The sequence below is a fragment of the Malurus melanocephalus genome, unplaced genomic scaffold (genome assembly GCF_030028575.1).
Source record: "Malurus melanocephalus ecotype Western Australia unplaced genomic scaffold, MMel_1.1 scaffold_564, whole genome shotgun sequence".
Classification (NCBI taxonomy): domain Eukaryota; kingdom Metazoa; phylum Chordata; class Aves; order Passeriformes; family Maluridae; genus Malurus; species Malurus melanocephalus.
In genome coordinates this window covers 398,592-412,402 of record NW_026623796.1, presented here as the reverse complement: position 1 = coordinate 412,402, position 13,811 = coordinate 398,592, and the positions used below count along the sequence as shown (strand labels likewise).

At 39.6% G+C, this 13,811-nt stretch overlaps 1 protein-coding gene across 1 annotated transcript in view; it reads right to left on the bottom strand.

Moving 5' to 3' along the window:
- The window catches only part of LOC130583169 (ataxin-10-like), a gene marked incomplete at its 3' end in the record, with an annotated part of 29,742 nt that extends 16,887 nt beyond the window's left edge, over nucleotides 1-12,855 (bottom strand). The window contains 3 exon segments of the mRNA XM_057382337.1: nucleotides 9,050-9,098; nucleotides 9,101-9,227; nucleotides 10,728-12,855. Of these exon segments, the coding sequence (XP_057238320.1) occupies nucleotides 9,050-9,098; nucleotides 9,101-9,227; nucleotides 10,728-10,930 (379 nt within the window).
- Between the last annotated feature and the right edge of the window lie 956 nt (nucleotides 12,856-13,811).

Here is a 13,811-nt window from a genome sequence, read left to right as displayed (position 1 = left end):
TTACTTTTGATAGCATACTGCGGATGTTGTTTCATTTAACTCAACATTTCCAATGAAGGGCTTATATTTTCCCTCAAAAAAGCTGAGTGATCYTTTTCTGCAAATCTGTGGAAAGAGTATCAGACTTCCCCATTTCCTTGCACCATTTATATTCTGTATTTGGCTAATGAATGGACCACAGCCCTTTTGGAATACAGAATTATACGCAAACTCATATTTTGTATTTTCACTTATCCACATTAATGTACAGCAAGAGTTTTAGCATCAATCTTTTTTTGGGTATTACCAACTATTAGTATACCTAAAAAATTTATTAGCATACCTAAAAAAAGGCAGCCCACCTCTTCTGATTGCCATGTTTTGGTCCCTTTTGTACCACATTCAGAAGATGGAAGAAAGGGAAGGAACTYGATGTCTCTACACAAATCATGTAAYTTGGTAAYACTGCCTAAAATTCTCAACAGAAAGTGAAGGAAAGACACATTTCTCTCCAAGCCCAAAGCTCCTAGCTAAAAAGGATGMTGCAGAACGGGAAATAAAAGTTTTGTAGCTTTGTATCTGGAAAGCCATAACTCTTTCTTTTGCATCAGAACAATGCTCCTGTAACTGGAGGCTCTTTAGAAGGGATATTTCCTCTCAGTACATGTGAAAAAAGTTAAGCTTCTTCTCCCTCCATTGAATTTATGACACTCTCCCTTCAGAAAGTTCTCTGCAATTAAAAAGTTTGTTTGCCCCATTCTTCTCACRTTTATCTTGAGATCCTCATGTCCCTTGCTGCAAAAAATATGGAAACCATCTTAAACCTWGAACATTTCTGCAAGATTTGATTCACACATATTTGTGTACAACAGAAACCTGTCTCATTATGAATCTTGCTGACTTTATYTGCTGGGGTAGGGTAGGAGACACTAAAGTGCAAGGAAGGAAGGAAGGAAGGAAAGGACTTACAGAACACTGTATTTAGAGATCCACAGAAATATAGGAATTACTGCTCATTTCAAGCCTCAACCAAAGTAACCAGAAACCATCCTAATTAAATAGACATCAGCAAACTCCTATTTCCTTTGTGCTCCAAATGGGTATCAGTTCACATTATAAAACCACTATGCATGTGGCATAAATCAACAACATCTTGGCAGGCTGTACTAGAAAGCCTCCAAATTGCAGGAGAAGGGAAAAAACAAACCAGTTCTACACACTGTCTAAAAGCTGTACCAGCAAGGAGAACAGGGCAGCCCACTGACCTACTAACTGCTCTGACTTAGGGGCTCCTGATCTCCTCAGGTTACTCTCCCTCTCCCTCCTAGAAGGAGCAAAATGATTTACACCGACACAATCACTGCCTCCCAGATCCTACAATGCACTTCTTCAATGGATTTAAACTCTCTCAAACCCCCCTCCAGTGCAAATGCTATAAAATGAAAAAAGAAATTAAGTCATGTGTCAAGTTCCCATATTAATACCACAAGTCACAGTCAACACTACACAGACATGTCAGGTTGAACTCACTGGTAACCCTGGCATTTACTCAAAATCCCAAGAATGTACACAAATACCCCGGAGGGAGCTGTGCCTGTACATACTGTGCAATATCCCAACTGGGAATGGAGCAAGAGTTAACCACTGCAGGCAGGACCAGGGCACAAAGGGAAAGAGAATTCTGCATTTGCTATCTCAGAACAATCCAAAGGTTTGACTGCTCTTGGTCCAGGTTTGCCCCTTTTCCTTCTACAGACAGCTGGAAGTGGTGTAAAGGTTGGCCCCTTATTGTGGAGTTTCTGCAAAAAAGGCTAAAGCACAAAGACTTTGAACAATGCCCTGAACTAAAACCCACCCAAATCAGTGTTTCCACAGCCTTTAATGMATTTTGGACCAAACCATGAGAATGTTCTTGCCCACAGGAGATTGCATCAGGTTGACATGCTTTAGGAGAGTGAAGCTGCACAGAACCCTTGCTGCAGGAGTTCTGAACAAGTTTATTAAAAATCTGTGGCAATATTCACCAAAACACAGCAGAGACACAAGAGCTGTGCAGTTAAAATGAARTACAGGGCAGGACTGGAGCATCTTTGGGTAACTTCCCATTGCAGCAAGGTCTGCCTGCACCTTTACCTAGCTGCTAAAAAATCTCACCACAGATGTTTCTGGGAGATGCTCACACACACTTGTAAGAGGAACTCAGACTCATTTAAAAAAAGAATAAATTTATTTTTAAAGGAGCTAAACACAGAAGAACAACAACAAAAAAAAAACAACCCCAAACCCAAACGGTATAAAAGAACAAACCAATTACTTAAAACTTTCCTGTTTGGTAAAATAGTAAAATGCTCTGAGCTATAGTAATTAGGGGATAGGAAAACTCAAAAAAACAGAGGATTTTCTTAAGCTATGGAAACATGAAACCAAAATCCCAATACAAGTGCAACTAGCAGTTTACTCCTACCAGATAGTGTATCAACTGATTGCACTCTGCAAATGCTACAGAGGCCATGAAAATCCCAATATTATTTTTACAGATTGGAAAAACACAAAGGCCAAAAACAACACCAATAACTCAAATAAAAAACTCATGCTTATGTTTACATAAAAGTTTGATGAGTATAATATATTCGTCACACTCCCACAATTATTCCCCGAAAATACTATAAATATTATTTTGACAATGTAATTATAGCTTTTGCTTTAACAGTGGCAGCAAAGTATTGGCACCACTCCCCCATACAAAAATCCCAACAGACAAAGCAAAGATCACACATGGAAACTGCAACTCTTAAGGTCAGGGCTGTCCCTAATTCCTACGTCTAAAAAAAAGTCTGTTTAAGTTTATATCTGGTTTATTTAAGCTGTAATACACACATAATTTTAATTATGCTAGCTGCAAGCAAAGGAAAACCCCAAATACAAAAATAAATGGGAGTGCAGRTTTTTTAATTCTCTTTTCTTCCAAGCAACTCAAGCATGCTCCTTTCATGCTGCTTTTTGGGAATTAACCCCAAGGACTGTGGCTCCACTCAGGAACTGCTTTCTCCCTCTTACTTGTSACTCAAAAGAAAAGCTAATGTGAACCTAAACTGAGAAATGTCATCTATTAACAGTTCATGATGTCTCTGTATGACAGGTAAAATGATTCAAGCTTTAGAAACTCTCACTCATTCCATGTAAATCAGCACTCAAATGACYTGTTCAAAAAAATCTGCAGCACAGTAATTAATGTATTTGATCACAAAAACCCCCAAAATCCCCAAGAAAACAGTATGCCTTCTTCACAGATAAATATATGGGGCACTGACGTGGGAAGAGAGGGAAGATGAACTTTCCTTCCTTAATCCTGCTGGTTTAAATTTAGCAGCCTTTGTGTATGAGAACCTCCAGAACACAACATATGAACACAAATCACACCTTCTCCAAATCCACACAAACAAGCCTGTGTGAAGACATTTGTTCAGACAGCTACAAACCCTTTTCTTATAGACAATAAAAAAAAAAAAATTTAAAAAAAAACAAAAAAAACAAAAACTGGGCAATGGTTTCCCAAATGCATTGGGTGAGCACTGCTATGATGACTATCTAGTAAAAAGTTACTACTTTTCCACCACATTTTCCAAGCATGTTTTGAAATATTTTTAATATAGAAAACAGTAATAATAATTTGGAAATGAAACCATTCAGTGCAACATGATTAAAGAACTGCAAAAAAAAGAGAAGGTAAAATCCAATTTTTTGGGATAAAACAGAAGAATGAAAAATACTGGACAAGAGATAGAAGGGAAGCACAAAAGATAAAACAGTCAATATTGGCATTCATTAAAGAACATTTAGGTTCCATAACTGACCACTCTGTTTATCTTTCCTGCTGATTTAAAATGCTTTGCTGAATGTCCTGGTATTTCAAATGATTTCAAGAATAGGTGAAAAGCAGATAGACTGTGATGCCAGTACATAAGCCTCTAATGCTCAGATTTTCAAACTAACTAAGCCTCAAATACTCAGCTTTTTCTGCTCACTGGTTCTGCAAAGATACCACTCCAAAATATCCAAGTATTTACTTCCAGCTCATTTTCCTACTGCCAAGACAGTCTTTTTAAGGGGACCATTGYCTTCTAGGAGAAGAAAATAAATAAACAGATAAATATTGAAAAGGAACAGTAAATGGTTAAGAATACATGGCTGCCCATTTAAGAAGAAATACAAGAAAACTGAGTGTGCTTTGGCAGGTTTGAAAACATCCCCTTCCCCTGCTCTTCCATATCATCAAAATTTTCCAGATTTTGRTAACAGATTTTCCACTGTAATTCCCAACTTCCAATCCTTGGGTGAAAAAATGGAAAAGGTCAGAGGAAAGAAACATCTCCTGGGTTTTTTTTCACTGAGTGAGGATGGAACTGAAGATTTTGTTTCCTCTATACCCTCTTGAAAAAATAGAAATCACATCACTGGTATTTACCAAYTTTTGTTTTCGGGAATATTTTTGCAAACATAACAATTTAACCCTGTTTTATTCATGTTATTCTTAGAAAAACAAAAACATTTCATCAAATATCTCCTTTTCTTTAAACCTGTGACAATTACTTTGAATTAACTTTTAAGAAGGAAGAAGGTACCGAATGYAGCTGCTGGAAATTTATTTCCTCTTACTATTTATTTACAGGGATCTCTCCTAATGAAATGTCAATGTGATTTTCTAGTACTACTTTTACTCCTACAGTTTATAATTCAGTGGCTTTTGAAACCCAGCATGTCTTAACTTTCAAAAGCTTCCAAAGAACTCAAGTATCCTTCTTTGCTCAGCCGTGTGATGTTCTCCTGCAGACCTCAGGGGAGCTTTTGTCTTGTTACTTCATCAAAGATGAAATTCTTCCATCCCATCTGGCTTCTGCAAGAAACAGTCTCTGGAAGCTATAGATAGCCCTAGGTCCCTTACWTCTTATTTTAAAGCACATGCTTTTTAAAATTTATTTTTAGTGTCCATGAAGGAGTGATATTTTTATTTATACAGATTTTTGAACTCAGAGGTTACTCCTTGCTATCTCTTCTGCAGTTTCTCCTCCTTACTGACAGATTAAAACACATTTTCCAAGGAACTTTATTCCCACACCATGAGCAACTCACGAAACACCAATGGGTTAAGAGTAACTGGGTTTTCATCAACTAAAAGAAAAATATGCTTAAGAACTGATCAGGTCCAAAAGAGCTGGAGTAATTCAACAACGACTGAGGCTGAACCCATGGAACTATTAATGGTCCTGGAGGGAGAAAAGAAGAAATGGCAGAAAAGGAGAGAGAAAAAAAGGAGGATAAAGGAAAACAGGAGAGGAAAAAGGAGGAGAGAAAAAGGAAGAGRAAAAAWGGAGGGAAAAARGGATAAATAATTTTTAAACAACTAYGTTGGAATTYAAAGAGCATTCTTCAGCATTGGCAGTATTTTGAAGCAGTAAGAGGTTTAAGAGGATGTGTTTACAAACAAAAACAGTAATGCTGCTTCTGTCTGAGCTGAGATGGGAACCAATGAAGGATCAGATTCCACACAGAACAYGAGCTTGCTGCAAAACAGGCATGTCCTTGCTTGTAACTTATTGAGGAGATACAACGTTATCCTTTAGGGTTTTTTCAGGTTTTGGAGAGGGATCCTAAATCCAGAATCACATCCTGGAATCTAAAGATCCATCATCTTGACAAACCTCAACATACCTTCCCAAAAGTCTGCTGGATTCTGCTGGAAAGATTAAGATTTGCCATAGGAAAAAGGAAAAATAAAATTAACCCCACAAACCAAGACACATGCTGAGAAGTGAAGGAGATTTTCTGCTTGGGCTTTTGACAAGGATATTTCCTATGTCTGCTGCAATCCCAACATACTGAACTACTTCTGAGCTCTTAAAGAGATCTGCTTTAAGTTCAGTTAAAGTTCATCTGGCAGMTTCAGCAGCTGCTCCTCTGGCAAATGTTCTTGGTCTTTGTACCCAAAGCAGAAAAAAAAACAAGGTTGTTCTGATGACACATCTACCTAATTAAGAAAATAACTAAAACAAAAAGGATGCGGAGAGGATACTACAAAAATATCATTAAATCTATATTTTGCAGGGAATTCCTTTTTTCTTTAAGACTTAAAAAACTGAGTATCTTATTAGCTACTTGTTGGAAGACTGTGGTCTTAAATCAGTTAACAAAGAAACATAAAAAACCTTGCATGCAATGTTTCTGCATGAGCAGGTACAGTTTCTGCATTTTCAACCCCCAATCAAATTAATTCTGAACCAGGCAGAGGTGGCAGCATTTGTCATTCCTATGGAATGCAACTTAGAGTAAATGAGAAGTAAGCAAGGAGGAAAAGTGGGGACAAACAGCCAACTGCAGCAATACCATCAAAGAAAGGACTAAAAATGTTTGTGTTTTTTTMATGCAAGTATTAAAAAGAAAGGAGACTATTATTACAGGAACAGCTGGGGTGCAGGTGAGATTGRACAATCTTTGCATGCATATGTATGAATTAACTATTTTTCAACCTACCTGAGTTTCAAAGAGCTATTTCAGGACAGAAATTCTAACACAACTTCAAGGATTCTGGCCCTTTGCCTTAGTGCCATAACATCTATTAAAAAAAACACCATTTTCCACAGTGTGTATTACAAGCACACAGGAATTGATCTCATTTTTTAAAGCACTTTTAAAAAGTAAGATATATGGTGAAAACTTGCAGTAGAGTAGTTTTAGTACATACACAGAACTGAGGAGCCCAATTAACCATGTGTATAACCCCACAGCAACTATTTTTAAAACATTACTCCTAGCAGAGAGAATGCAAAGGAGTTTGGATTGAATTGAATAAATATTAGCAATAATTCTTAGTCATACCACTTTGCACAACACCTCTCTTTTGCTGCTTTGATCACACTCTCTCCCTTAACCACCACAATGGTCACAGTAGTGGCCAAAGAATATATACTTTTATTTCATTTCTGGTTTTATCCATTTCAAATTGCACTACACTGAACTTTCCTACAAAAATTACCACACCACTCACTTAACAGCCACCAWTGGGTAAGAGTGCAAACATGCCACAGATCAGGTTAAATGAATTTTTCAGTCTACMGAAAGAATTTTCAATCTGATCTGATAAATTTGATAATGTTGGAGCTTCAAGTTTACTTAGCCTACAATGATTTGCTATGAGAATTTTTCATAGGAACATGATCTGAAACATCTAGTGCTGTTCACTGTGCAGTACATTACCTCCTTCTCCTTAYATTTTGTTTCTATGGAAGCACAATGAAAGTATTTAAAAAACCTTAAAGATATACACGAGGACCAAGAGGGATCATCCAATCCAAGCAGCCATTTGAGGGAGGAAATGACACACACCCAAATGAGCAACTTGAAATACTCTGTTTAACACCTAATTATCTGCCAGAACAAAATACACATGCTACTCTAACCCATGACCTGGTTTGCTATATGAAACACGAGGAGATTCATGAAGGAGAATTACAGTTAGTAAACACAGTACCATTTACTAATTTCATGGGTCTCTTTTGTTTCAACAGTGCTATCCAACTTCAATTCAGCAATTTGCTTTGGTACAACTAATAATCCACAGTCACAATTAACTATTAACTTCTGAGGCAAACCCTGCAGAAGGAGATGGTGCTCTAGGCACTACACTAATTTCCACTKAGAACAAAGTTCATCAGATCACTCAGCAAGGAATTAGCAACACTTGTCTACATTTTYTTTTGTTGTTGTAGTATATGCCATACTCATTGCAGAGGTTCCCCAAAGAGAACAATGCTACTTACAGCATCAAATGAACTCTCCTGGGTGAATACAGCGAATTTTAGTTATAATTCAGACATATTTACCAAATGGCTATGTAGAGTAACAGTCACAAAATAACTGTTACTGAAATACTGTTAAAAACCGTCTTGGCAGTGCCACCCTGTGCTGRTTTTGGGTAGAGGGAGGGCCAGAGAGGTGGCTTCTGTGGCAAGCTTCTAGAAGCTTCTCCCATGTCCAGCAGAGCAATCCCTGATGGCTCCGAAGATGGACAGGCTGCTGGCCAAGGCTGGGCCAGTTAGAGATGGTGCTTATGGCTCTGTGATGACAGATTTAAGAAATCAAAACAAGATGTGCACACAGTTGTTTTTAGCAGAGAAGAGGAGGAGGAGGTGAGAACATGTGAGGGAAACAACCTGGAGACACCAAGGGCAGTGGAGAAGGAGGGGCAGGAGAAGGAGGGGCAGGAGAAGGAGGGGCAGGAGAAGGAGGGGCAGGAGATTCTTCTGCCATGGGGATGACCATGGTAGAGCAGCTGTGCCCATGCAGCCCATGGGATCCACGGGGGATGGAGAGATCCACTCACAGCCCATGGGGGATGGAGAGATCACTCAAAGTCCATGGGATCCACAGGGGATGGAGAGATCCACTCACAGCCCATGGGGGGTGGAGAGATCACTCACAGCCCATGGGGAATCAGGGATCCACTCACAGCCCGTGTTGGATGCAGAGATCCACTCACAGCCCATGGGGGATGGAGAGATCACTCACAGCCCATGGGATCCATGGGGGATGCAGAGATCCACTCACAGCCCATGGGATCCATGGGGGATGGAGAGATCACTCACAGCCCATGGAGGATGCAGAGATCCACTCACAGCCCATGGGATCCATGGGGGATGGAGAGATCACTCACAGCCCATGGAGGATGCAGGGATCCACTCACAGCCCATGGGGGATGGAGAGATCACTCACAGCCCATGGAGGATGCAGGGATCCACTCACAGCCCATGGGGGATGGAGAGATCACTCACAGCCCATGGGATCCATGGGGGATGCAGGGATCCACTCCCAGCCCATGAGGGATGCAGGGATCCACTCCCAGCCCATGGGATCCATGGGGGATGCAGGGATCCACTCCCAGCTGGAGGAGCTCACCCAGAACTGTCTCCCGTGGCAGGGACCCCACTCACAGCACGGGAAGGACTCCTCTCCCTGAGCAGGGAAAGTTCTCAGTGATGAACTGAACAAACCCCACACACAAAATCCACAGCCTTACCAGTCAGTAGCAATTCTTCTTTGATTTGTATTCCATCAAGCAACTNTCTCAGTGATGAACTGAACAAACCCCACACACAAAATCCACAGCCTTACCAGTCAGTAGCAATTCTTCTTTGATTTGTATTCCATCAAGCAACTTGATCAAATGGACAGATGTAGAGATGAAACCCAAGCTCCTATTATTAAATGGGGAAAAAAACCAACATAATTCACTTCATATGAAATACACCCATATCAATTTAAAAGGTTTTACACCACAGTTAACAGGAAATCTATAGCTTCTTCAGGACCTCTGAAACAAAAATCAGCTTCTCCTGTGTTAATGCCAGCATATCAGTAGCCACATTACTACCATCAGCAGCAAATCAAAGAGGTTTATAGCATCACCCTACATTTTAACAATTTTGGGCACAGAACCTTCAGAGCTGAGCACCCTGTCCTCCCTTTTTGCTATTCTTCCTCATCGAACATTAAAAATTAGTAAGTTACTCCTGTAATTTAAACAGCTTTACTGGTGTAAAAACTTTGYTTTGTCTGGAGGTTAAGCATCCAGAACAAAAGTCATATATCTTACTTCTTAATAAAGGTATTAATAAAATATAAAGATATCTTTATATTTTATAAAATATAAAGATATAAAATCCTGGAGGATTTTCAATGCCAATAAAGAAATTAGTGACAGCCACCAAAAAACAACAGTGCCAGCTCAAAGGAAAACATCCACAACTCTCAGATGGAAGCAGAGAAGGCCAAGTAATCATTTAKCCTTTGTCCAGTGAGGATAGATAAGTTGATAGGTAGATTCTCAGATGATTTGCATTGCATTTTGMGATTATATTGCAAAAATTGTGGCATTAATAGAATTTTGCCCCAGCACAGAAACTAAGACTTGGTCCCATGCCATGTTATATTTAGCTCAATAAGTCAAATTTGACAAATCAAACTTGACAATTCCCAAGAAGCCAATTTTAACACTGTAGTCCACAATAATTCTTTGATCTAACAAATGTGTAACAGGTCTTTGGGGTTTTTTTGGTCGGTTGGTTTGGGGTTCTTGTGGGACATCCAGGCAGGGAGGGTGTTTGCTATTTTGTTGGGTTCTTTGAAAACATCAACCAGACTATTAGATTTTCACAAACTACAGCTGGTTGTGTCAGAAGCAACCCTTCAATGATGCAAGAAACAGGAAAATACTGAATAGAGAGGCTAAATAACTTAATGAACCAGACTGATGTAGTATCCACTAATATCAACCTGCCTGTATATAGGTTAATATGCACAGTTGTACATGCTGTGCTTTGCCAGGAAAGCCAGATGGATCTAAATGAACCTTAAAAGACATACTAATGCTGTAAATGACTAYGAAGATTATTTTCTTATTAATTATGTTATAAAAAAAAATTAAAAGAGGAAAAAAGGGTAGTTATACAGTCAGGCTTCCAACAGGCCTATATAATCTGTATAATCAATTTGTATTATGTTATGAACAGGACCCCAAACTGACCTACAAACAGGACAGCTATTTTTGCTTCTTCCATCTTTGAATTCAAGWGATTGCATCAAGCAGGAAATGCCAGTTAATGAATCAATCAACACAGCAGTGTAAAATAAGAATCTCTTTCACAAAACCACACACACATCAGAAGGTGATATTTTTTTTTGAATCATAACTGTACCTCAGGACGTGTTGATTCTTGGCACACTCCACACAGGCATTCCTCAGACATCTGAAGCACTCTGCCACGAGCAGCAGGCAGGGATCCAGATCTCCCAGACCACAGGAGTCCTTACAGCTCTGCTCAATGGCACTTGAGGTGCTTGTCAGGATTTCCAGGACATCCCGAAATACGCTTTCTTTTGCTGTTTCYCTGAAATACATAAATTTGTGGTGACACTTTTATGCTGGGCTACATTTTACTGAYAGCACAGTTCCTGCAGTATTGAGGWCTGTTAGGGCATGGAGGAGATTTACAAAGGAGAGAGAGATGTAAGAAATATAATAACCTACACTAATATCACTAAATTAACACAACATTAGGTTACAGATCTCCAGGAGGTCTGCATTTTATTCTTCAACCTCACAGCTGATCAAGACCAATACTTTTACACATTCTCCATCTACAGTGAAACATTAAAAAAAAACGCACTGCATCACTGAGAATTATGGGGAAGAAGCTACTTTTTACTGTGGTGTAATACTGAAGGGAAAATACCAAAGTGGCACAAAAAACAAAGGCCAAAAGCAGAGCTGGCCCTCAGTCATAAGGAAAAGTGGAGCTTACATAAYCAGAAAGAAAGTGTCTGTCCTTGCTGTAAATGTGGAAGAAGATGTGGGGTTTTTTCTTACATCATTGAGAAGAGACAGAACTCCAAATCTGCCTCTTGAATACTATGGAAGAAAATTCAGACTGCTCAAGCCAGAGCATTCCAGGCAGAAATCGAATCTCAAAGCCTAAGTGAGCAGGCAAAAGATATTCCAAATGAACAAGGACTGAATTAAATGTTTGATAAAGGAGAATTCTGCTCTGAGAAAATTCACATTCATCTCCTGTATTTAAGCATTCAAACAGCAATGCAATTTGAGCATGTACTACAAAGGAATTTTAATGAAAACTGTCCTTCTGAATAAAAAAATCCTCAAATTAGCCAGAAGTGCAGAAAATGTTTAGCTGATAGTAAAAAACCAGCCAAGATTGACTTCAGGTAACTGTTCCACAGCAATGCTTAAAATCAGTTTCAAAAAAATAATCAAACAACAAAGATTCACATACTGACAAAAGCAGCACCTACAAATACTTAAAATGTCTAATTGATTTGGAAARTATTTTCCTTCCATATTTTTCCTTTTCCCTATTTTTTAATTTATAAAACTACCAAAGAGCCTGCTAAGCAGACTTTAGATTAAAAGAATATCTTGCATTTTAGAAAGGCCTTGAAATCCATCCAGAACTGCTCTGGATGAATTCCACAAACTTTTTTTTTCCTATGTCTGGGTGTCTAACACAGCAGCTCCACAATTTATTCCTGCTACCTGTCCTTGATTGCCACATCCATTTCTGCAGGAACACAAAATGAAACAGAAGCACAGGGGTACAGCAGCTCAGCTCTTGGACAAGGAAGACATGCACAATTTCTTGTTAYGTCAAAACAAAGATCAGAATTCCTGTACCCATGCCAAAAGGAAGATTACTGTCACTCCTCGTAAGACTGTTTCATTGTTAAAACAGAAACTCTGCAAGACAACCATTCTAGCGTGGCAGAGTCTAAAACAGTGAMGTTAAAAACAGGAATAAAACCCAGAACTCCAAAAATTCATGAAATTAGCCAGCAGCTATGCAGACAATCCTGATTCACAATTCTGTACTTCCATATAAAGTTTTAGATACTTGCACAGCTCCATTCCTGTAAGCATTTTTTTTCCTAAAAAGCCTTTAAAGTACTTATCCTCCCAATATTCCCAGGAACAGAATACAGCTGTTTTCTTCTTTTTGTAGTTTAGTAAAGGAAGCATATAGAAATCATCCAAAAGCATTGCAAGCCTCAAGWAAATCACACAGCTGAATGCAATCTCCCAAATTCCACACAGCAGGGGCATTATTACCTTACTTTATTTCCCTCTGATTTACACAACATTAGAACTCACATTTTAATTTATTTTGTTTCCACAAACAGTGAACAGTCCTGCAACAAAAGGATTGTCACTAAACATCACAACTTCACACAGAAAACATCTATCGGGTTGTGTCTTTGTAGTTCAACAGCAACAACAACAGGATTTGCCACACCTGGTAAACTTTTTGCCAGATTTTCTCCTAGGCCCATTCTGCCACATCCACATGTACCCACAAAACTTGGTTTTTGGGGGGGATACCTACTCCTTCCAAACACAGTAGCAGAGGTTTCAGGGAGCAAGGCGGAGAAAGTATCAGCCTGCAAGCCCAAAATTTGTACAGGTGCTCCCTTCATTCCAGAGAAATTGAAATGAACACCAGAAGGTCTCCTGGGTCTCCTGCACCCAAGAGATCACAAAAAAATATTTCTAAGTGTATCTTTCCCCTTCCCCTTGACTATTAAATCTGGCTTTGAATAACAAAACCATACTGGGRATTTAAACAGTCAAAATGAAACACTAGCACAATTTTACACCGAGCTGGAGTCTGATTTCTTCATTCTCAGGTGTTAAAACCTTCAAACAACTACTGTTAGAAGAGAGCACAAGCTTCCCACCGAGCTGTGTCTCCTCCCTCCTTCCAGGAAGGACAAAACCCATTCCCCCAACCCCAATCTCGCAGCTGAACCTCTGCAAACGCAGCCTCTGCCAAAGACAACAGCACTGTGGGGTATTGCAGAGGTCTCACTGACCTTACAATGATTCTCCAACAGCCCAATTCTGCCTTTACTGATCTTAAACCTGCTGAGGGGCAGCCAGTGAATGAATGCCAGCRCAGCTCATGCTGCCACACAGTGCACAAGTGCCACCAAGGCCCACAGCCACCACCCTCATGCCAAAGCTTCAACCTCACACAGGAATGGGGCTGTCATCCATCAGAGACTCACATGGGCACATCTTCTGGACACCCTGGAAGGCTTCTGTGGCTTTTTGCCCCAGAGCAGAAATCCCACAGCCACATCCCAGCTGATGTGCCAGCCCAGAATGGCACCACAAGCCCCAGCAGTGTCCCATGAGAGTCGCAGGAGGTTCAATAAAACAAAGTTACACCTGGGTCAGGACAATGGGATCAATCCAGGCTGGGGATGAG